This window comes from Diabrotica virgifera, chromosome 2, assembly GCF_917563875.1.
Source record: "Diabrotica virgifera virgifera chromosome 2, PGI_DIABVI_V3a".
Taxonomy (NCBI): Eukaryota; Metazoa; Arthropoda; class Insecta; order Coleoptera; family Chrysomelidae; genus Diabrotica; species Diabrotica virgifera.
This window is the reverse complement of record NC_065444.1, coordinates 36158360-36184313: the sequence shown is the minus strand read 5'-3', so window position 1 is coordinate 36184313 and position 25954 is coordinate 36158360. Positions and strand designations below refer to the sequence as shown.

Here is a 25954-nt window from a genome sequence, read left to right as displayed (position 1 = left end):
AATCGCGATATTTGCACTAAATTGTTAATAATTAAAAAACGGCCGCAATCTCTAGGCAGAAAACAGATAGGTTTTCTTCCTATAGGTCTACAATAACTAAAAAAGTAGTCAGCTACCTGGATCTTTGAGTTTCCCGAACATGGTCTATTTCTAGCTTATTTCCTGCCTATTCATCAGGCAAAACCACTCAAATCTCTAAATACGAAATTCTCCTGTAGCAGATGAGATCACCAAAATAATATTCAGGCAACTTAAAGCGCCTACAGGAAAACTTTGTTACATGCGGACATTCACCCCAGACCTAACTGCGTTTTTTCTACAAGAGAAAAAAACAAATATCATTATCACAACAAAAAGAATCTAAAAATCTGTAATACTTACAAACGCAGTGGTTCAAACGAAGAACTGAACTTAAAAATAGAAAATGTTTGGAGAATTTATATCGACGTAGAATGGGTAGTGTCGACTGCTCACGTAAAAGGAAGTGTTGCCACTATTGTAAAACTTAATTCGGGCAGAATTTGAAATATTTTTAAGAAATTCAAAATTAAATTTAACGACAAATCAAGCAGGTTACATTAATAATTATTGTAACATGTTATGTTTTTCCTTTTACCATGAGTTCCATCTTATTACTATGTTTTTATCTCAAAAATTATCAGCCCTAGCCTAATAGAGTTTTTGCTCATTGAATTTAATTATGCACTAGCATAAAATCCACTTGTACTCATCCGCTTTTACTTTACAACAAAATTCTATTTTACTTTAGAAAGAAGTTACAAAAACGAGCATCAAAATCGGTGAAGAAGAAATTCAATGTAAACGACTAGCCGAACTAGCTCAGGCCGATTTGGACGAGGCTATGCCTGCGCTGGAAGAAGCAATAAGGGCTTTGGATGCTTTAAGTAAGAAGGACATTAGTGAGATGAAATCTTACCAAACGCCGCCACAAAAAGTCAAGATGGTTATGGAAGCTGTTAATATACTAGTAGGGGTAAGTAATCAGAAATAGTCTGTAGCTGACGTATAAAACATGCCGTCAGGAATATAGTAATTCTATATGTACTCTTGAAATGTATCTCACCTTTTCTTCTTCTTACAGTCCAAGTGCCTATATATACATTAAGTCTTTCATTTATTTTGTTCTGTTTCTCCCTTTTTCCTTGTTCGTTGCCATTGTTTGTGCATGCTTTTCTGGTTCTATTTCTTGAATCATTTCTAGATTTTTTGCACAGCCAGTAAGGAATCTCTTTACAGATGCCATACGTTATAAATACTTTTTTATTTAGATTGAACCTAATTGGGAAAATGCCAAGAAACTATTGGGAGGTATGAATTTCTTGCAAGATTTGAAAGATTTCGACAAGAACCACATATCCGAAAAAACGTTAAAGAAAATTGCTACCTATACAATGAACGAGGAATTCATTCCTGATAAAGTGGGCATAGTATCTTTTGCAGCCAAATCTCTGTGTATGTGGGTCATAGCCATCGAAAAATATGCGAAAATTTGGAAGTAACGTATTTTTTTATTTATCATATTCTTGAAAATTGGAAAAATCATATTTTGAGCATAATAATTGTTTTTGTCTTTATACTTGTCTTCATAATATAGTCTATCGCTAGTAGATTAACGACACACGTACATTTTTGTGCTCCTAGTAATTTTCAAGATTACGCTGTAAATAATAATAATTTCGCAAAGAAATTTTGCATACCAGTTCCATATACCAATAGTCATTAGTGGTTGTAAAAAATTTTGTGTAAAAAAGTGCAATTACAGTGAACATAAACAACTGTGAGTACCATTTCACAATTTATTAATAATAAAACAAACTATACTAATTACATACCAGTAAAAAACCCGATCATGCCTTCTACCTCAGTTTGTTCTAACTGCTCCAAAAACATAGCAACAGCTGACCATAAACTTCAGTGCGATGGTTGTAAGCGACAAATACATATCACATGCACGGATCTTTCTTCCGACGATCGCGTTACTCGACAGAAAATTCGTGGGATAAGTATCCTATGTAATTCTTGCAGCTCAAATATCTCTAATTTTTCGGAAATAAAAGATCTTTTGCTGGACTTTAAAATGGAAATTCGTACGAAAATTAATGATTTTGAAAGTAAAATAACTGAGTTAAATAATAAGCTAAGCCAAATTGATTTGTTTAAGTCTACCGAATTCACGGATAATATTGCAAACGAAGCTGTAGATCGCATGACATGTGCGAAGAATATTCTAATCAGAGGCGTTCCAGAATCTTCCTCTGGGGATGCACAACGCAGAAAAGATGACGACGCAAATAAGATTAACCTTGTCTTGGAAACTGTTGGCTGTCAGGAAAAGCAAATCACTTTCTACAGAGTCGGCAAAGCGAACCAACGCTTTCCCCGAATGATAAAGGTAGTAATGAGTTCGGAATACCACGTTAAAGATATTTTGAGAAATAAAGCAAAACTTTTGGAAAACAAAGCCACGGAAAAATTCTCAATAATTGACGATAAGACGCCCATCCAACAAACACGCTTAAAAGAACTCCGAAATGAACTAGAAATTCGCAAAAATAACGGTGAACATGACTTAACAATTAAATACATTAATGGCACTCCCAGAATCACGAAATTTCGTTCATAATTTTTCTACCGATAGATTTAATGATTGGCTATTTCTATATACGAATTTAGATTCACTTTCCGCAAAATTTGATGAATTTGTATGCACAGTGCAACTTCTTCAGCCACACATTATTTGTATTGCTGAATCCTGGCTTAAACCCTCAATTTCTGATTCTTCTGTTAACATCAATGGATATACAATTTATCGTAAAGACAGAGAAAATCGTGTCGGTGGTGGTGTATGCATTTATTTATCTAATATTATTACAACAACTTTCAAAATTAACATTAACCCATTGGATATTCCTGGAATAGATGCTATTCACGTGTCTATTACTAAAAATCCATTTTGCCTTAATTTAGTCTGTATATACCGTCCACCTCTTACAGTACTTGCACACGATAATATTATGTTTACTAAACTTGAAGAACTATCATCTCTCGATAATCTCATTATTACTGGAGATTTTAATTTTCCGGAGATCACCTGGCCAATAACTTCGTTATCTGACACCGAAAACTCTCATAATTTATTTAAAAGTTTTGTAGTAAATTCGAACTTAATACAGCTCATTACAGAACCTACCAGATTTAGAACTAATAACCAACCATCTACTTTAGATCTGGTGCTTATTAACGACGAACAGCTGATTTCATCTCTCGAAATCAGCTCTCCTATAGGAAAGTCAGATCATGCAGTTATAACGGCTCACATCCAATTCAATCAAATTCTACCCCGCAAAAATAATATTGTAACATACACCACAACAGATTTTTCTGAAGTCGACGCTGAATTCTCTCAAATCAACTGGAATTTGTTTTTTGCTGACTTAAACGACCCTTCATCAATGTGGACTGCATTTTTCGATACCGTCCACAATATAATTTCTAAAAATACTACCATCCGTAAGACTTATAAAAACAATCTTAAACCGTGGATTAATCAAACGGCAACAGAAAAAATTAATCACAAACGACATCTCTGGCGGAAATTTAAACAGACCGGGCTTTACAGCGATTTTCAAAACCACCGCAGATTTTCAAATAACTTACAAACATTTCTAAAAACTTTAAGACGTAATTTAGAAACAAGTGTTATTGAAAGCGGTAACATTAAAAAAGTTTACAAATATATAAGATCCTCATTGACATCTAAAGTGTCCATACCTTTACTACAAAAACCTAATCAGACTTTATGCTCTTCTGACACAGATTCTTCCGAAACCCTCTCCTTAGCATTTTCACAGGTTTTTACTAAAGAATCGAATGATGGCAATCTACCTCCTATTAGGTGTAACCGTGTCGGCGCATCCTTAGAGCAAGTCGAATTTACAGTGGATCATGTCAAACAACATTTAATGAAACTTCGCACAGTCGCTTCACCTGGTTTAGATGGTTTAACACCAAAAATGTTAAAAAGATGCGCAGACACGCTTGCAATACCTTTAACGTTAATTATGCAGACTTCTTTTACCCAGAATTCCTTACCCCCTAGTTGGAAATTAGCATCCGTCACCCCTATTTTTAAAAAAGGCAACAAACTCGATCCCAACAATTATCGTCCGATTAGCTTGCTGTCAGTAGTTGGTAAGGTCATGGAAGCCATTATTTCCGAGGAGATGACTAAATTCCTTCTCCAGGAACATGTCATTCCAACACAACAACATGGATTTGTGTCTGGCCGCTCTACTCTAACCAATCTCCTACATTGTGTTAACGACTGGACGCTATCCCTTAACAGTTCGCAGCCGGTCGACGTTGTTTATCTAGACTTCTCTAAAACCTTTGACCGTGTCCCTAAGCGCAGACTTCTACATAAGCTAGAACATTTCGGAGTTCGCGGTACTTTACTTCGTTGGATAGATGATTTCCTGACAGATCGACATTACAAAGTTAGAGTTGGCGAATCTTTCTCACAGGACAGGTTAGTGGAAAGTGGAGTGCCTCAGGGTTCTGTCCTCGGACCTCTGCTTTTTACGGTTTATACCAGCGATGTTTCTTATTATGTTTCTAGTAAAATATCGTTCTATGCTGATGACACAAAAATATATGCCAATCCTATGACAAACCAGTTAACCCTCCAAAGGGACTTGGACTCTATCTTTACTTGGTGTTCCCAATGGTTACTACCCTTAAACGCGGAAAAATGTGTAGTGCTTAGAATTGGTAAAAATAACCCACTTGTGCCGTATTTTGTTAACGGGCGACCATTAGATTCAGTGTTCTCGTATAACGACCTTGGTGTTATCGTAAACAGCAGTCTAACGTGGTCCGACCACATTACTTCTATTTGTAAACGTGCGAACTCCAGACTATATCTTATTCGGAGGTGTTTTGCGAGAGTTTCAATGCAGTCATTCTGTAAACTTTACACTATTTACGTAAGACCGATTCTTGAATACGCTGGTCCAACGTGGCATCCTGATTTGGTTCGAGACAAAACATTGTTGGAAAACGTCCAAAGAAAAGCAACTCGAATTCCATTGGGACTGAGAAGACCCTCCTATGCAGAGAGACTTAGTATGGCCAATCTAACTTCCTTCGAACTTCGTCGACAACGTGGAGACTTAATAACCACTTTTAAAATATTAAAATTCAGTTTCGGAAATCTCGACGAAATGTTTACTATAAACCAAGATGAACGCCTCAGAGGTCACCAGTTCAAACTTAAAAAAGAGAACTTTTCTACGAGATCAAGGCAGAAGTTCCTACCAAATAGAGTGTTCGAGAGTTGGAATAACCTTAGTGAAAACATTGTCTCGGCCCCCTCTACTAACAAGTTTAAAAACAGACTTGACCGTTTCTTATTATAGCTGAACTATTTTATTTTTTTTTATGTAAACAAAAATTATATCTTTTTTTTTTGTTTTTTATTGTATCTACTAGTAGGTTAGTATGTAATTTCTTTGTTTTTGGGCATAATAGGGACTTGTCCCTCTGCCCTTGCTTATGTATAATAATAATAATAATAATAATAATACTTATCCAAAGGGAGCTTTAGCTAATTACATTTTTCAATAAATTTCTATCTTGGGTACTAATGCCAATATAAATCCGCTTCACAGAGATGTCTGCTTAAACATATATCTAAAGATCTTGATGATTTCCAGCCTTCGATAGAAGATATAGGTAACTTTGAATAAGAAGAAGAAAGTCCGCTTGCTTTTTTCTTCGATGCACGCGTTTTTCCTCCTTCTTTAGTTCTTTGTACGTTTGCTCATCTCCTGTTCTTTGTTGCATAAGTTTATATACCTATGTAATTTTTTCTTTTAGTGATATTTTCATTCCTCTTGGGACCAATCGTTGCATGGCGTGGATTTTTCTGGTCATAGGACATCATTTGTCGCTTCCTTAATTGTCTTTCTACATTATATCCCATTGTTCGCTAGATGTTAAATTCTCATATATTAAGTTATCATTTTCAAAATTTTATATGGACAATCTTAATGTTGTAATTTAGAATGAATTAATTTATAACAAACGACAAACTGCGACGACACCAAAAACCCACGGCAGCTAGACCTGAACCCCGATTTTTGACCCTTCGCTTCGTTATCGATCATTCGTTATCTGTACACTTTACTGATACAGATAGCGAATATCGATAACGAAGCGAAGGGTCAAAAATCGGGATTCTGGGGCGCTATTCTTGACCGTTCGTAAGCTTCAAGGTCCTTGGGATTTAGTATAAAATATACTAAATCGCGAGCGACGAGAGCTACTAAATATCGTTAAACAGCGAAATAGTGTAGGAAACAGAGGTTGAACCTTGCAAAATGGACACAAGTCCGGTTTTATTTTTTTTTCTGTTATATCAAGGGGTGCTTATTATAAGACTAACTTTTTCTGAAAAAATTTCGCCCCGGAACCCCCTTTTTCACCCCTTTAAAGGGAGTAATTTGTGGTTTTTGCGGAACGTAGCCCTTCCTGTACCTTTTACAAAAAAACTTTTTGATAGAAATATGAAGAGGACTATATTTTCTACGATTTATTTCCCGACAGCATATGTCTATCATCCACCGTTTAGCGGAGGTGGCTCCCCAAAGTTGACAAGTTTTTAGAAAAGATGTTTTAAAAAAATATATATTTTTCCCTAACTGTAACGGAAATTAAGAAGAAATTCTGCGACAATTATTCACAAATAAGTGTCTGATTTTTTGGTATAGGTTTGACTTAAGGGTAATTGCCCTATTTTTAATTACAGGGTGTTACATTTTAAAAAATCCCTTTTTATACCATCTGAACCGTTTATGCTAGAGCAGTGGTTCCCAACCTTTTATGTCTGGCGACCCACCTTCTGATGTTTTTTCATATTCGCGACCCATCCCTCACCCATGATAATACATAATGTACGTTATTCAGCTACTGTACAAGCCATGCCACGACCCACCTGATATCCTTCCGCGACCCACTAGTGGGTCGCGACCCACCGGTTGGGAAACGCTGTGCTAGATTAAAAAAAACTTTCAGCGATTACCCATGTACTGGTGTTATTTACAAATTTGTATAATGCACCCCCATTTTTTCCCCGGAATCACCCCAAAAAAAAGAAGAATTAATAAATAAAGTGATTTTCTTGGAATCCTTCACACACAATGCCCTTTATTAATATGCTTCATATACCATTTTGTGCACGTTATTATTACCCATGCATGGACACCAAAAGCGATTTCCTAGTGCAACCCCTGTAGGCAAAAAAAATAAATAAAATGGGGGGTTGAAATTTTTTTTTGTTTTTTGCTTTTTGATCCATATGAGCATATGCTTCATCAATAGTGCTTTTCAAAAATATATATGGTTATTGCAACATCCCTGCGGAAACCACCCCTGTCTTTGAAAATATACTGCAGAAACTACCCCTAGCCCTTGGCGAGCATGTTTTTACGATTTTCTCATTACCTATGGATTCTTTTTAAACAAAACTTATACAAGGTTAAAGATCACTATTTACTCTAAAAATTAGGTTCTATTCATTTTTTTCGTATAAGCAACCGTTACGGCACAGTGACGCCGTAAACCTCATATATGCTTTGACGGGCTCCAGTTTTTGTTTTTTATTTCGTCATCTGTACGTTTTATCGATAAAGTACTTATGTAAAATAAAACAACACAGTGTAACCTACAAATTATGACCTATGCACATTTTACATTCTTTGCGCCCCAAAGCCACAGTGGTGGCCCAAAATCAATTTTTGCATATTTTCGCCACCTACACGTATTTTATTGCATTACTGCTACTTTAATAGCACAATATTCACCCTTAAGTGGTCACTAAGCAGTGGCGGATCCAGGGAGGGGTGATGGGGGCGATCACCCCCCCTCTTAAACCAAGTGATATTATATTTAAAGATTATAAAAATATTCATTTATTTTTATAAAAATTAAGCCAATTTGCACCCCCCTCTTAACGATGCTGGATCCGCCACTGTCGCTAAAGCATAAAAAGTACGCCATTCTTATAAAAATAATAATATAAGTATTTCTATAAAAAGAAATGAATATTTTTATAATCTTTAAATAGAATATCACTTGGTTTGACAGGGGGGGTGATCGCCCCGATCACTCCTCCCTGGATCCGCCACTGCTTAGTGACCACTTAAGGGTGAATATTGTGCTATTAAAGTAGCATTAATGCAATAAAATGCGTGTAGGTGGCGAAAATATGCAAAAATTGATTTTGGGCCACCATTGTGGCTTTGGGGCGGAAAGAATGTAAAATGTGCATAGGTCATAATTTGTAGGTTACACTGTGTTGTTTTATTTTACATAAGTACTTTATCAATAAAACGAACACATGACGAAATAAAAAACAAAAACTGGAGCCCGCCAAAGCATATATGAGGTTTACGGCGCCACTGTGCCGTAACGGTTGCTTATACGAAAAAAATGAATAGGACCTAATTTTTAGAGTAAATAGTGGTCTTTAACCTTGTATGAGTTTTGTTTAAAAAGAATGCATAGGTAATGAGAAAATCGTAAAAGCATGCTCGCCAAGGGCTATGGGTAGTTTCTGCAGTATATTTTCAAGGATAGAGGTGCCGCAGGGATGTTGCAATAACCATATATATTTTTGGAAAGCACTATTGACGAACCATATGCCCATATGGATCAAAAAGCAAAAAACAAAAAAAAATTTCAACCCCCCATTTTATTTATTTTTTTTGGCTACAGGGGTTGCACTAGGAAATCGCTTTTGGTGTCCATGCATGGGTAATAGTAACGTGCACAAAATGATATATGAAGCATATTAATAAAGGGCATTGTGTGTGAAGGATTCCAAGAAAATCACTTTATTTATTAATTCTTCTTTTTTTGGGTGGTTAAGGGGGAAAATGGGGGTGACTTATACAAATTTGTAAATAGCACCAGTACATGGGTAATCGCTGAAAGTTTTTTACTCTAGCATAAACGGTTCAGATGGTATAAAAAGGGGTTTTTTAAAATGTAACACCCTGTAATTAAAAAAAGGGCTATTACCTTTAAGTGAAACCTATACCAAAAAATCAATCAATTATTTGTGAATAATTGACGCAGGATTTCTTCTTAATTTCCGTTACAGTTAGGGAAAAATATATATTTTTTAAAAACATCTTTTTTAAAAACTTGTCAATTTTGGGGCGCCACCCCCGCTAAACGGTGGATGATAGACATATGCTGTCGGGAAATAAATCGTAGAAAATATAGTCCTCTTCATATTTCTATAAAAGACATTTTTTGTAAAAGGTACAGGAAGGGCTACGTTCCGCAAAAACCACAAATTACCCCGTTTAAAGGGGTGAAAATGGGGGTTCCGGGGCGAAATTTTTTCAGAAAAAGTTAGTCTTATAATAAACACCCCTTGATATACCAGAAAAAAAATAAAACCGGACTTGTGTCCATTTTGCAAGGTTCAACCTTTGTTTAATACACTAAAATGTGATGAATATATAACCTCTTGCATGTCCTCTAAATAGACCAAATTGAAAATTGATGCCTACCAGATCATAAAAATGCTCACAGTGACATACAAACTGGTATAATTTACTAGACGTGATTACAATAATAAGAGGAGCAGAAAAAGATTCCTATACATACTCCAGCCAGCATAAGATAGAAGAAGACACTAAAAGAATCAGAAGAAGAAGACGTCTTCGTTTGTCCCCTGTGTATTATTAATTGCTCTTAAACATTTTCTAAATTTATTTTTTATTTCATAGGATAGTAGGTCCGAAGAAAGCCAAACTAGACGAAGCTTTGGAATCACTCCAAGAAAAACAGAGGCAGCTAGCGGAAGCCCAGGCCAAATTGGCTGAACTAAATTTGTATCTTCAGAAATTGCAGAAAGAATATGAGGAAAAACTGTTGCAGAAAGAGGAATTAAACAGAAAGGTAAATTTTCTACTGTTTTTATTAGCAATCTGAAGTATAAGACGTACAGTTATTGTTAGTTTTACCTATTTAATATAATAAGTATACTGTTGAATTTTGTCTGCATATTATTGACAAAAATAATTCTTTTGCGCAAATCCTTTACGTTTGAATATGCATATTTGCCTAAGTCTGACTATTATGCACTTCCAAATCAAGTGTAATATTGTATTTTTTCTTCTTCTTCTTTAGGCAGAACTATTGAAGATAAAGTTAGAAAGAGCAGCAATGCTGGTAGAAAATCTCTCTGGCGAAAGAGAACGATGGAGTGAAACTGTTATGGTTCTAGACGACCAGTTCGTCATGTTGCCAGGGGACTGTCTGTTGGCTACAGCGTTCATTTCGTACTTGGGTCCTTTTCTATCAAATTACAGAGAAGAATTACTTGACTTGTGGCAAACGGAGGTTTGTATTTTGGTGAGTAGTTGATAATAATTCGTATTATTGATTTATTTTATTTCAGAGCCGCGAGCAAGAAATAGTTTTTTCAGCAGATTTTAATATAATTCATTTTCTAACTGATCCCACTACAGTACGTGAATGGAATATCCAAGGATTACCTGCCGACAACTTTAGTACTGAAAACGGTATCTTAATTTGCGAAGGAAACAGATGGCCATTAGTCATAGATCCACAGTGCCAGGCGCAGAAATGGATCAAAGCCAAAGAGGAAGAATTTAATTTGCAGGTTAGTTGCTCTAGATTTTAATAATTGCGGTAAGGTCAGGTCGGGTAAGTCTTCTTCTCAACGTACCTCTAGTAAGTTGTCGTTCCACCGTTTTCGTGGTCTTCCCAATGATCGTCTTCCTATTGGGGAACCGTCTCTGGCCGTCCTTACCATAGACGCCCATACTCATGCTTTTCGGGTGCTTTAAACTATATATATTGTCATCCAAAGTATACAAAATATAATGTGCAATATCTTCACGTCTGCCCCCCCTAAAAATTTTGCGCCCATGGTCCTTACTACTCATTTTGTTGTCATTCGGCTTATGTGGTCGTTCCATTCTACTCTTCTGTTAATGTTGTTAATGTTCTCCACCTTGCATCTCTGTCGTATATATGTAGAGCTAGATCTGTTCTATAGTATCTTACCATCGATTCCTTGATGAGGTTTTTATCTCTGTTCTTTCTAGCATTCCTTTCTGTATCAGGTCGTGTTTGTGCCGCGTATGTCATTATTAGTCTGATGACTGCTTTGTAAATTCTGCCTTTCATTTCTTTTCCGATATTTTTATTCCTCCATATTGTTTCATTCAGGCAACCTGCGGCTCTGTTTGCTCTATTCACTTGATCTTCCACTTCTGTTTCGGGCTTTCCGTAGCTAGAAAATGTGATGCCTAGATATTTGAACTCCATCACTTGTTATACTATCTGATCCTCAAGCTCTAAAGGACTTATCGCTTATATTATAATTAGTAAAAGTGACGCTGAATCTGCGTAATCCTCTTTTGGTCACCACTAGCTACGGAAGAAGCATTAAGATGTGCTCAATTCCTACAATACAAAACTTTCTTCCTCTGGGTCTGCCCAAATAAAGGAATTGGTAACAGACATATCTAACGACCTCATCCTTCTTACAAACATGATTTCTACTTCATCATCTGCTTTGTTTGCTGAAACAAATTGGTCAATATAATTTTTACCTGTTTTTTATATGCAAGAATCATCAACACCCACTTATTACAATCCACAATTTTTGGTGTGTTGTTTATTTGATCCAAATTTTTGTTTAAGGCTTCTTCCCCTTTATGCTCTCTAAGTTCTTGAAATGATACAGTATGCGCATTCGAGGTGCCAGAAACTGGTAGTTCTTCTAGATATCCATTGTCTTCTGGTGTTACAATTGTTCAAATATCCATTGTCTTCTGGTGTTATAATTGTTCAACAATTTTTCAAAATATTTTCCTAAGTTCTCAGATTATAGATTTCTTGTCAGATACACGCACGGTCCTATAAGATTTGTACGCGGGAGTGAAATTTTTTATGATTTATGTTCAGATTTGCATCCTTTTTTTTATCATAAATGTTATATCACTTTATCAGAAATCCTTCATTGTTTTTATTGTATTATTATTGTATTGTGTTATTTATTGTATTAGTATTTGTGTTATTGATTCTGTTTAATTTTGTATTAGGGATAGGATTGTATATTCTTTATTGCAACTGGCTGAATGACTAATGTCTATGCCATTAAATAAAAAAAAACTTCTCAGAAGGAAATCTGTTACATTTTCTTTGGCATATGAATAACTTGCTGGATTATTTTAGAGACCGTAAAGGCACATTTATTTAACGTTGTATAAATCCAAGTTTTGTATTTATATTTTATATTTAAGGTGTTTGATCTCCGAACGGCCGGCTATATGACAATAGTTGAAAGAGCCGTCCAATTCGGCTACCCAGTGTTACTTCAAAACATCGGAGAAAGCATAGACCCATCCTTGGAACCGATCTTAGCCAAGGCGATAGTAAAATCCGGAGGTGAACTGCTCATCAAACTCGAGGACAAACTAGTGTCGTACCACAGTGATTTCAGATTTTTTATTACCACCAAGTTGACCAACCCACACTATCCTCCTGAGATATGTACCAAAGCGACTTTGGTCAATTTTGCCGTGAAAGAACAAGGTTTGGAGGGGCAATTGCTCGGTATTGTGGTCAGGAAAGAGAAGCCGCAGCTGGAAGAACAAAAGGATGAATTGGTAACGGCAATTGCAAAAGGTATAGTAACATTTTTATCCTCTCTATATTTTTCTTTTTTTATTATTACTGGTTATCCGTGTTCAGTCTCTTCAGTCATGGGCAATGGGATTTTTAAAATTCATACAGGAGTAAAAACTTCAAAAGAACTTAAAAAACTATCTAAAATGTCATCCAAATGGATTGCAAAACGTTTTTGGTCTGCGCCCATTGAACTGGCAAGAACCTAGTATTTATGGGCAGGGAAACATGTTGACCTTTGAGCATGTATTCAAATTAATATAACAACATCGACTTGTAGTCACAATATTTTCTTAAAATATAATATGTAAACCATATATTATGAGGTTACCACTTTAAATAGTGTGCTAGTAGAGCAGGGCTGACCTGTGAAAAAACGTCTATTTTTGGATGTGAGAGGTGGCATTCGGATTTTTGCAGATAAAGTTAGGTGACAACTTCAATAATAATAATTGACTTATGCTCCTTCTCAAATATACCCGGAACATTGATAAAAAAATTAAAATATTTAAAAATTTCGAAAAACATCGATTTTTTTTACTTTCTTTGCTTATAACTTTAAAACGATTCATTTTGGGAAAAAGTCGTACAGAAATAAAATAAAGATAATTGAATTTTGTATGATATACGACTGCTTATGTCTTAAAGCAGTGGTGCTCAGACTTATACTGCGTGGGATCTACCACATAAACTTCAAGCTTCCAACGATCGACTGATAGTAAAAAAAACAATTTTGAAAATGAAACACTTTATTGCACATTTCTATTTGATAAAAAGTTGTAACTACAGAGAGTCGTAATAAAAATCATGTTTTTCATCTTAATTTTATTTGGATGTTGATGCATGGCACTGCGTATCATCCACAAGTTTTTCATATTATGGAGAAATATTTATTTTTACTACCTTAATTTGGGGAAATGCAGACTGACACAAGTATGTTGATCCAAAAATGCTGTGAACTGCAGAGCTACTTGCCTCAAAGACGGATATTTGTCTGGCGATATAAAAGGCAAAAAAATTTCGTATTGGTCGCTCTGGATTGAAGATATATTATTTTCAGTACCTCATTTTGGACGGAAATTAGCTGATTGAATCTAATTGAAAGTAATGGAGATTTCAGTGGCAATTTTTTTCATCCGTTCACAAGAAAATTGATTAGACATAAATATTACAATATATGTGTTTTTTAAAATCAGCGAAGCGTCTATCAAGCTCACTACGAACTGCTTGTAGCTCAGTCTCCTAATAATAAACATAATTCAACTGAGAGTTACTCTTTTTTTCAACGATGGAAAGTTGTTTAAATCCTTTCTGTTCATTTGATTAATCAATAATTTCAATTTGTCGATAAAAGAATATAGGTACTGTGCTCATCACATCGATAATAATTGTTTTATTTTTATCCTGTAGTTCCAAATTAAAGAGGTTCAAATGATTTGCTAAATCTGATACGAAAGCCAGATCACTGAGCCATTTTTTGTTTTTGAAGTAGATGAGTGTCGTTCCCTAGTTCTTCTAGAAAACAAATTATTTCGAAAAGTAACTCCTGGAACCTATCTAAAAAATTTCCACGGCTCAACCACCTCACATTTTTATACAAAAGTAAATCAGTGTGTTCCGCAGAGTTGCTAGCTTTCAATTGCGCTTTAAAAATGTCGTTGCAAACTTCGCGCCCTGATTGAATTCACAATTTTTGTTGTCATTTTCATGACGTGTTTCATATTTAAAATTTTGGAACACAAAACTTGCTGGTGAATGATGCAATGAAATGAAAAAGCGATGGAAAGTCATCGTTAGCTCGACACAGTGCAACACATCCATTGTTAACGCCAGTCATGGATGGTGCACCATCTGTTGTAATACACACTAGTTTGTAAATCGGTAGCTCCTATTATTTTACAAAATTAAAAAACAAAACGTTGTATATATCTTCTCAGCCATTTTTCTCTTTCAGAGGCGTTGTTAACAATTCTTATTTAGCAAACATATCAGAAAATACCATCCGAATAAAAATACACAACTGGGCGGTATCATTAATATCGGTTGAGTCGTCAAATTGCAAAGAAAAGTTCACTTCATAGTATCACTTTTAACTTTGCCTTCCAAATCTTTCTCATGATTTAGATACGTCTATAGAGCGTTTCACGTTAGGTATTGAACATTGCTAAGATAGCCGCATGATAGTAACCGTTGGACCTTACAACGGGACTTCTTTGATAGCAGACATAATATCTTTTCCATTTGTATTTTTCCGTGAATCGCGATCGACTTCAAAAACTTTGGCGATCGACCGGTCGATCGCGATCGACTCTTTGAGCAAAACTGTCTTAAAGTATTACCTTTTCTGCAATATAGCAATAAATACAAAATAAGGGGGCAAAATAAGCCTGTTGTTATTCAAAGATTTTTAACCACTTCGGTGGCACTTAGAACCTTAGTAACTTGCTTAGAAAATTCTTATAGCATACTTAAGCCGTCTACCAAACTTCATTACAATCGACTTAATAGATTTTGCACAATAAATTTGCAATCTAAATTTTTTTAAAAAAGTTCAAATTTTTTAAAAACTTTCTGAATAAAAAGTAGACCATTTAGAAGTTGGCTAATTTTTTTACATATAAGAGGCGCTCTACATATCTAATACACTACAGAATTAAAATCGGATTATTTAAGCGGCCTCAGCAATGTCTTAAAATTATAACCAGTTTTTTGGCTTATAAGGAAATAGCTTTGTTTAACAATAAAAAAATTAATTTTTATCAGGGCCGTCTTAACCCGAGGGTGCAAGGGGTGCGAAGCACCCGGGCGCCAAGTCCAAGGGGCGCAATCTGAACACTTGCTAGGTTCAAACTTGCGCCTTTTGTCCTACAATGTCCTACAAAACTACAAATAACAAAAACATACAAGTGCACTTTCGGTATTTTTTACAAAGGCTATTAAGGCTTACTACACCTACGATATAGAAATGAAATATGAAACCCATTTAGATTATTCCGACAATAATTTCAAAAAGGTGACACGTACACTATTTTGACCAATATTGAATGTGGAGTGACAATGAATCACCATCTTGTAAAAATTATCAGTGTATCCGAATCGCCGCGATAAATCGCAGCACTTTATTGTGACGATAAATTGTTGCGATTGATTATAAACTGAAACAACTCGATCGTTACAATAAATTGATGCAATCCGATATCAACTAGAATTCAATTACAATTCCGAAAAATCGCCGCGATTTACCGTTTACACACAATGATAAGTTGAACCAACTCGATTGATATCTATAAATTGCTGCGATTTATCGCTGTGTCTAAACGCTGCCTAAACAAAGTTTTAAAGTTAACTTCTATTATTATATATTGGACATTGCCATTGCAAAATTAAGTGAAAGATTTGAAATGTTGAGGGAACATAATTATAATTTTTCTTTCATGGTAAGTATATTGAGTTGGAGAAACTCCGAAGAACACTTCAAAAACAACACAATGTTTAAATTTACAAAAAAAAAAACTAGCGCTTGGAAACAGATCTGATATAAATTATGGAGATCTATTCCATGAGTTAGAATAATTGTTACCAATATTTTTTAAAATATAGACACAACTCCACTCAATATTTTAAGCTATACAGTGAGCACGTAAAGGTTGGAATAAATTCATTTTCTCGAGAATGGACGATTTTAGAAAAAAATTCCGAAACAGGTCAATTTTTATTTTTAAATTGCGACTTTTTGACATATGTGTCATACTAGTGACCTCACCCATCTGGGCGTGATGACGTCATCTATAATTTTTTTAAATGAGAATAGGGGTCGTGTGATAGCTTATTTGAAAGGTAATTTAATTCTCTATTCAGTAATATAAACATTAATATAATTATTTATACAGCGTGTCCAAAAAAAAATTATTTAAATTAAATTTATTGACATAAAAAGAAGAATGTGTGTAATTTATTTAACTCAAAATACATTTTACTGCTATCAGAAAACAGGAAATAAAGTTTATTTAACAAATAAATATCGTTTTAGCATTTTAGCCGCCCACTCACCTTCCTCTTTTTGAACATTTAATTTTTTACATTTGAACATTTGATTTAAGGGAAAAGCAATGATTATTTTTCAAATAAACATTTTTTTCTGTGTTCTACGAACCTTAAAATGTATTTTGGACTAAATAAAAATTACATGCATTCTTCTTTTTATGTCAATAAAATTAATTTAAAAACAATTTTTTAGACACCCTGTGTAAATAGTTATGTAAATGTTTATATTACTGAATAGAGAATTAAATTACCTTTCAAATGAACTATCACACGACCCCTATTCCTATTTAAAAAAATCATCGATGACGTCATCACGCCCAGATGGGTGACGTCACTAGTATGACATATATGCCAAAAAGTCGTAATTTAAAAATAAAAATTGACCTGTTTCGGGATTTTTTTCCCAAATCGTCCATTCTCGAGAAAATGAATTTATTCCAACCTTTACGTGCTCACTGTATATATTCCAAAATAATTTACTCTCCGTTTTTCCAAATATTTCTACATGTCTAAGGATAATATTTAACCTTTCCAGTAACAATAGCTGTAGGAGAAAGCTCTTTTTCTAAACTTAAATTGATCAAAAAACTTTGGCTGTAATAAGTAGAGAAAAGCAAGTAAAAATAGATATCACTGCAGCAATAAAAACTTTTTCCAACTTAAAAGCTAATAAAGTTGATTTTGATATACCTACTTTAAAAAGTATGGTATAGTTTATAAGATTGATCTCTTTTGAATACTGAAACCATGTTTTTTAATACACAAGGTAGGCCAAAGAAAACAGTCCACCTCGATATTTGGCAGTAGTTATTAGATTTTAAGGAAATGGAGAAATATTTCGATTTTTATTTTTATATTGCAATTCTTTAGCATGTATTTCATACTGGTGACGTCATCCACCTGAGAGTGATGACATAATCGATCATTTTTTAAATGGAAATAGCGATCGTGCGTAGCCCATTTGAAAGGATGTTCAATTCCCTATTCAGTAATATAAACAATAATATCACTATTTATACAGGGTGGCCAAAAAAATAATTTTTGAATTAAATTAATTGACACAATATTTTTGGACTTAAGTTGACTGCAAGAGAATTGAAGTAAGTTTATATGTAACCTTTTATAAGCACTACGTATAAAGTACGTAAGTATTCATTTTTAAGAAATTTTAAATGTCAAATCCCTATTAATCCTATATTGTTCAATTTCTGGTTTTACTCTGTATAATAAACAGGTTTTTAAGTTTTTGTCGTGAATTTTTTAATTTTGTTCACTTTCTGTTGGTTCGGATTTGCTAAACGTTCGGATTAGCGGGGTTCGGATTTGCGGGTTCTACTGTATATCAAAAAATTGTAATTTAAAAATAAGAATCGACCTGTTTCGGCATTTCCTTAAAATCAAATAACTACTGCCAAATATCGAGGTGGACTGTTTTCTTTGGTCCACCCTGTATAAATAAAGAAAGGAAACATAATTAGTTTTAATTTTAGCGTACTTATAACCTATATAATCTTCTGACAAAAGGGGGCGCAAAGATGAGTTTTGCACCCCGGCGCCATGTATGGTTGAGACGGCCCTGATTTTTATCAATACAAATAATCAAAACCGGTATAATTTGACTTAAATTTTCAATGCTGTAAGCAGAATTGCTATTTTATTTTTTAATCAAAAGTTACTCGGGTTCAAAAATTGCAATTTTTCGATTTTTTGAAAGTTCAACTGCGTTTATCTCGAAAACACTGAATACAATAACAAGAACAAGAAATACAAAAAATTTTTTGTTTTACGAAAAATCGCTGTTATGTAATTCCTCAAGGTTTTTTATAACAATCTTATCGACATCCGGATCAACTGTTATCCAAAAAATTCGTGTTCTCCGGGTCAAAATACATAAAAAAGGCTTGGGTAAGTATATCTAAATAACGCAGGCCGTTGCACCCCCCCCCCCTGGCGACAAAACTAATTTGTTTATAAGCCAAAAAATAATCCGATTTTAATTTTGTAAGGTGTATTAGATAGATAGAGTGCCTGTTTATATGTTAAAAAATTAGTAACCTTTTAGATAGTCTACTTTTTGTTCAGAAAGTTTTTAAAAAATTTAAACTTAAAAAAAATTAGATTGCAAAATTATTATGCAAAATCTATTAGGTCGATTTTAATGAAATTTGGTGGACGGTTTAAGTACGTTATCTATAAGAATTTTTTAAACGAATTACGAAGGTTCTATGTGCAACCAAAGTGGTTGAAAAACATTGAACAAAAACAGGCTATTTTGCCCCCTTATTTTGTATTTATTGCTATTTTGCAGAAATGGTAATAATTTAAGACATTTTTAACCAGTCGTATATCATACAAAATTTAATTATTTTTATTTTATTTCTGTACGACTTTGTTCCAAAATAAATCGTTTTTAAAGTTATAAGCAAAGAAAATAGAAAAAATTCGATGTTTTTCGAAATTTTTAAATATTTTAATTTTTTTATTAATGTTCCGGTCATATTTAAGAAGGAGCATAAGTCAATTATAATTATTATTGATGTTGTCACCTAACTTTATCTGCAAAAATCCGAATGCCACCTCTTACATCCACCTCAAAACAGAATGCACTGAAGATGTTCTGAATTAGAACGAAAACCTTTTGCAATCCATTTGGATGACATTTTAGATAGTTTTTAATAAACGATTTTATACCAGTCTACAACTTGAAGTTTTTACTTTTGTATGAGTTATTTAAATTATGGTATACAGCCAACTATGGGATTTTCCCATTGATTTTATTTTTAAAATTATTAAGATTAAGTAGTATTGAACGGGGTCCTTATTCTCCCGACTTGAATATGGGATTGAGCCACAATTATTGGTGTAATGAAATTTACCTACATTTTTAGTTAGGTAACTAATGTTTGACGTTTCGATTTCCATTCCGGAAATCGTTCTCAAAAAAAGATTATTCTAAAAATTCGGAGATTTTATACTTAACCTAGATGTATTAGGTTAATATAATAGACCAGTAAGGATCTGTTTTTAGGTGGATGTGAGAGGTGGCATTCAGATTTTTGCGGATAAAGTTAGGTGATAACTTCGTTAATAATAATTGATTTATGGTCCTTCTCAAATATGCCCGGAACATTAATAAAAAAAAAAATATTTAAAAATTTCAAAAAATTTCATAATTAAATTTTCTATCAGATGCGATTGGTTCAAAATGTCTTAATTTATCACTCTTGCTGCGAAATAGCAATAAATATAAAATAAGGGGGAAAAACAAGCATGTCCTTATTCAATGATTTTCCATCACTTAGGTTACACTTGGAACCTTCCTAATTCGCTGAGAAAATTTATGTAATGTGCTAAAACCGTACACCAAATTTCATTAAAATTGACTTACTAGATTTTGAATAATTATTTTGCAATCTAAACTTTTTTTAAAAAATTAAAATTTTTTAAAATCTTGCACAACAAAAACTAGAACATACAAATATTTGTCAATTTTTTTACATATAAAGAAGCACTCCACCTATCTAATGCACTTTACAGAATTGAAATCGGATTGTTTAAGCAGCCTCAGCAATGTTTTAAAGTTATAAACAATTTTTTGGCTTATAAACAAATTAGTCCTGTGGCCAGGAGGGGGTGCTACGGGCTCTTTTATTTAGATGGACTTACCCAAGATTTTTATGTACTTTTTGACCCGTAGAAAACGATTTTTTGGGCAACAGTTGATCCGGATGTCGATAAGATTGTTATCAACAAAGAACTTGAGACATTACATAAGATCGATTTTTCGCAAAATAAAACATTTTTTTTGTATTTCTTGGGAAATTCTAAGCAAAAAATGTTCTTACAAGTTTTTTCGTAGGATGCATAGTTTTCGAGATAAACGCAGTGGAACTTTCAAAAAATCGAGAAATTGCAATTTTTGAACGAGAATAACTTTTGATTAAAAAATAAAATAGCAATTCTGCTGACAGCATTTGAAAGTTTAAGTCAAATTATACCGGTTTTAATTATTTGCATTGCTAAAAATTAATTTTTTTATTATTAAACAAAGCTATTTGTTTATAAGCCAAAAAATTGTTTATAAGTTTAAAACATTGCTGAGGCCCCTTAAATAATCTGATTTTAATTCTGTAAAGTTTATTAGATAGGTAGAGCACTTCTTTATATGTAAAAAAAAATAGACAACTTCTAAATCGTCTACTTTTTGTTCAGAAAGATTTTAAAAAATTTGAACTTTTTTAAAAACATTTAGATTGCAAATTTATTATGCAAAATCTATTAGGTCGATTTTAATGAAATTCGGTGCACGGTTTAAGTATGTTACAAAGAATTTCCTAAGCGAATTACTAAGGTTCTAAGTGCCACCAAAGTGGTTAAAAACATTGAATAACTACAGGCGTATTTTGCCCCCTTATTTTGTATTTATTGCTATATTGCAGAAAAGGTAATAAGTTAAGACATTTTTGACCAGTCGTATATCATACAAAATTCAATTATCTTTATTTTATTTCTCTACGACTTTGTTCCAAAACGAATCGTTTTAAAGTTATAAGCAAAGAAAGCAAAAAAAAAATCGACGTTTTTCGAAATTTTTAAATATTTTAATTATTTATTAATGTTCCGGGCATATTTGAGAAGGAGCATAAGTCAATTATTATTACTGAAGGTGTCACCTAACTTTATCTGCAAAAATCCGAATGCCACCTTTCACATCCAAAAATAGACGTTTTTTCACAGATCCTTACTGGTCTATAAATATGTATCATAAAAGTAAGCTTAGTATTTTTATATTTTTATCACAATTTATATTTATAGGTAAAAGAACCTTAATGGATCTAGAAAACGAGTTGTTGAGGTTACTTGCCGAATCTCGCGGATCACTTTTGGAAGATGCAGAACTCTTTGACACTCTACAAGTGTCCAAAGCCACTTCGGAGACAGTGAAGCGAAGTTTGGAGATATCTGAAACTACTGAAGTGCAAATTGATGCTGCAAGGGAGGTAAATATGTTTTAACTGTATTATATGCTTTTTCTCATGAGGATTTTTCAGTGCGTCACAGTTTTTCGATTTCTTTCTAACGCATTAAATTGCATGTGACAGAAAAAAACGCACGTCGGTGATTACATTTAGTCGGTAACATTTATAACATTTATTCTAGTTGTCAATAGATGGCGCTATAATCGAAAAAAAATTATTTACTAATTATATAATATATCTACGAATATAATCTGTTCAATTTATAAGACATACAAATCAATGAAAATACCATTTAGCCCAGTAAATGAACGGGAAATTCGGCGATACCGTGTAATTTTCAGGGGCAACTCCGAATTGTATGAAAATTTGGATTTAGGTTCTACTTACTCTCCACTTCAAAGTTGAAATTGTCCGTTGGTTGCTTTTAATTTTGGGGTGACAGTCACCCCTTCTCGGGGGTGAAAAAACATACGTCCAAGATAAGACCGGAAATGGATAAATTGACTGATTTTAAGCAACTTTTCTTCTATAGAGTTTTTTACGTAAGTCAATACTTTTCGAGTTATTTGCCATTGAAAATGTTGATTTTTCGACAAAAAAACTACGTTTTCAGGCGGTTTTTCGCAAATAACTCAAAAAGTAAATATTTTATCGAAAAAAATATTATTAGCAACAGTGTAGCTTATAAAAAATCCCAAAAAAATGGTGTATCAGTAAAGTCTATCAATCAAATAAAAACAAAGTTGTAGCTCATGAAAAATACGTTCTTATTCGTCTAATTCCAAATCGAATATTTCAAGGTGAAATCACCGAAAAATTGAGCACTTTTCGGAAAAAGCCCATTTAAACTTTTTTAAAGTGTTTATAAAAAGCTTTGTTTTAATTGTTAACAAAAGTTTTAGCATTAAAAATAAGCGAGTTACGCTCAAAATAAAGTTGGCCCTCTTTTTTTTTTGTAAAAAATCATGAAAATCTCGCCGTGTTTAGCTCCCGAAATGAAATTAATCGCTACCGCTTTACAAACAATTTACTTACCTATCTATTTTTTATATGATCTGTCAGTCTCACCGGTTTAAAGTGTTTATTTTTGAAAGGGTTATAATTAAGAAAGCTTGAATGGGTCACTAATCACGAGTGTATGCAAATTTTGAACAGCCATATCTTAACCAATTTTTGTCTTACGGAGAAACAAAATGAAACTAGCATATTTATAATAGCAAAACCTACATTTTTTTACTCTTTAAGATTTTTCTTATCACTAATACTTTTTAAGTTATTTTGAAAAAATGAAATTTTTCAAAAATTTTTAGAAATTTTTTTTATTATAAAACCAAATGCTTTCAAAAATAAGCACTTCAAACCAATCAAACTTACAGATCATATAAACAATACACATACAGTTAAAATAGATGGTAAAGCCAAACGATTAATTTCATTTAGGGTGCTAAGTAGAGGGAGGTTTTCACGATTTCTTTTACCAAAAAAAAGGGGTCAACTTTATTTTTCAGTGTAACTCGTTTATTTTTGATGCTGTAAACTTTTGTAAAAACAAATAATAAGCTTTTTTTCCGATACTTTAAAAATGTTAATAAGGTTTTCCCGAAAAACGATTATTTCTTCGGTGATTTGGCGTTGAATTATTCTATTTGGAATTAGACGAAAAATAACGTATTTTTCATGAGCTACAACTTTGCTTCTACTCAATTTGTAGACTTTACTGGTACACCATTTTTTTCGTTTTTTTATAGGCTACACTTTAGCTAAAAATATTTTTTCCATAAAATATTTACTTTTTGAGTTATTTGGGAAAAACGGTCTGAAAAGAACGGTCTTTATAGAACAAAAGGTGCTTAAAATAAGTCAATTTATCCTTTTCCGGCCTTATTTTAAACAAGCGTTTTTCACCCCCCGAGAAGGGGTAAATGTCACCCCTCAAGTAAAAGCAACCAACGGCACAAATTCAACTTTGAAGTGGAGGGTAAGTAGAACCTAAATCCAAATTTTCATGCAATTCGGAGTTGCCCCTGGAAATTACACTCCAAAACGGTCATTTATTGGGCTAATTATATAAATGCAATAAACACAATTGATTTGATTTTATGCCAAATTGTAAATAAAATGTGACAACTGTCAGATTTAACTAAAATGTCATGTCACTAAAATGTATATTATCACAGACTTACCTTTTTTTCTATCATTTCTGACGCACTGAAAAATGCTCATGAAAAAAAGTGTTTTGGCCTCATTAAATTTATTTCATTCGAAGTACCTGGCTTATTTTCTTGCCCAGATATTGTACTAAATTTTTTGTTTTCTCTTTAATTACCTTTCGTTAGTACTAACTAGTCGTGGTTCTCAGTAAGTAAGAACAACTCAAATTGTTAAGTCGTTTCGCATAGTTATCCAGTGTCGCCAAAAAACGCCGGTTTCAGTTATAGTAAAAAATAAATTAACCCTTTCTCCCTCCTTCCTTCACCTTACCAATAACTGAAGACTTCTCGACCTACCAGTTAAAATAAGGTAAGACTTTTTTTTGTTAATATTTTCCTACAGTCCGCTTTAAATTTGATTGCGTAATAAACCAGCATCGCCTAATCGCCACCCCAAAAAGCATAGCCAAGATATTTGTACTATAAGCAACGAGCAAAAGTACGTGTTACCGATCAGCTGTCAGAGGAGATTGAAATCAGACGTGGGGTGAGACAGGGATGCGTGTTGTCGCCAATTCTTTTTAATGCCTACTCGGAAGAGATCTTGAGGGTGAAACAGCTGGAATAAAGGTAAATGGAGTTCCCATTAACAGCATTATATATGCGGATATTGGTGATCTTCAGAGGTTGGTGACCAGAATAGCGGAATTTGGACAAGAATACGGTCTAACAATGAACGTCAAGAAGACAAAGTTTGTGGGAATATCGAAAACTCAAAGAAATAACGAGAATATCTTTATAAACGGATCCAATGTCGAACGAGTCGACCAATATGCATATCTTGGAACAATAATCAACTCCACTAGTACGTTCTTTAACGGTAAAATAATGCAAAACCTCTAAATTTTAAAGAACCGCTTGGATTGACATGAAATTTGGCATACACATAGCTAACCAGTCAAAGAAAAAAATGATATTGTGCCATGTGTGCTTTTGCCCTGGGGGTGGCCTTCACCCCTTCTGGAGGGTGAAAAAATATACGTCCAAAGTAAGTCCGGAAATGGATAAATTGACTAATTTTAGGTAACTTTTGTTTTATAGAGTTTTTTCATTAAGTCAATTGCGAGTGAATATGTTCATTTTTCAACAAAATAACCGCGCTTTTAGACGGTTTTTCGCAAATAACTCAAAAAGTAAGTATTTTGTCGAAAAAAACATTCTTAGCAAAAATATAGAGCGCAAAAAACTGAAAAAAATTGTGTATATTTTAGGTCTCTATACCTGGTAAAAGCAGAGTTATAGCAGATGAAAAATAGGTTCATATTCGTTCAATTCCAAATGGAATACTTTAACGTGAAATAACCAAAAATGAAGCACTTTTTGGGGAAAACTCATTACAAATTATTTAAAGTGTTTAAAAAAGGTTTCATTTTTGTTTTATAAAAAAAATTTTTAGCATCAAAAGTAAACAAGTTACGCTCAAAATAAAGTTAGTCCCTTTTTTTGGTAAAAAATCGGGAAAATCACCTCCTAATTAGTATCTCAGATGAACTTAACCGTTACCACTTCACAAGTTTCTTTACTCGTGTATGTATTGTTTATATGATTTGTAAGTTTCATCGGTTCAAAGTCCTTATTTTTGCAAGAGCTGTAGTTAAAAGGGCTTGAACGAGTCACTGATCACGAGTGTATGAAAATTTAGAAACACCAAATCTTAATCAATTTTTGTCTTACAGAAAAACAAAAAAATACAAGATATTCAGAAAAGCAATACCGACTTTTTTGTTTTTTGAGATTTTTGGTATCTCTAACAATTTTTAAGTTATTTTGAAAAAAAGCATATTTTACAAAATTAAAAATTTTATTTTAAAACCAAATTTTTTCAAAAATAAGCACTTTGAGTCAATGAAACTTACATATCATATAAACACAACATAAGTAAAATAATTTGTGGAACAGTAACGATTAATTCCATTTAGGTTGCCAATTAGGGGGTGATCTTCCCGATTTTTTTTGCCAAAACAA

The 25954-nt window shown here is 33.4% G+C and overlaps 1 protein-coding gene across 1 annotated transcript in view; it reads left to right on the top strand.

The window, feature by feature from the left end:
• The window catches only part of LOC114327420 (dynein axonemal heavy chain 2), a 221610-nt gene that overhangs the window by 168720 nt on the left and 26936 nt on the right, over positions 1-25954 (top strand). The window contains exons 41-47 of the mRNA XM_050642537.1: positions 770-994; positions 1290-1516; positions 9822-9993; positions 10225-10437; positions 10496-10720; positions 12372-12756; positions 21616-21800. Of these exons, the coding sequence (XP_050498494.1) occupies positions 770-994; positions 1290-1516; positions 9822-9993; positions 10225-10437; positions 10496-10720; positions 12372-12756; positions 21616-21800 (1632 nt within the window). The remainder of the gene's footprint in view (positions 1-769; positions 995-1289; positions 1517-9821; positions 9994-10224; positions 10438-10495; positions 10721-12371; positions 12757-21615; positions 21801-25954) is intronic.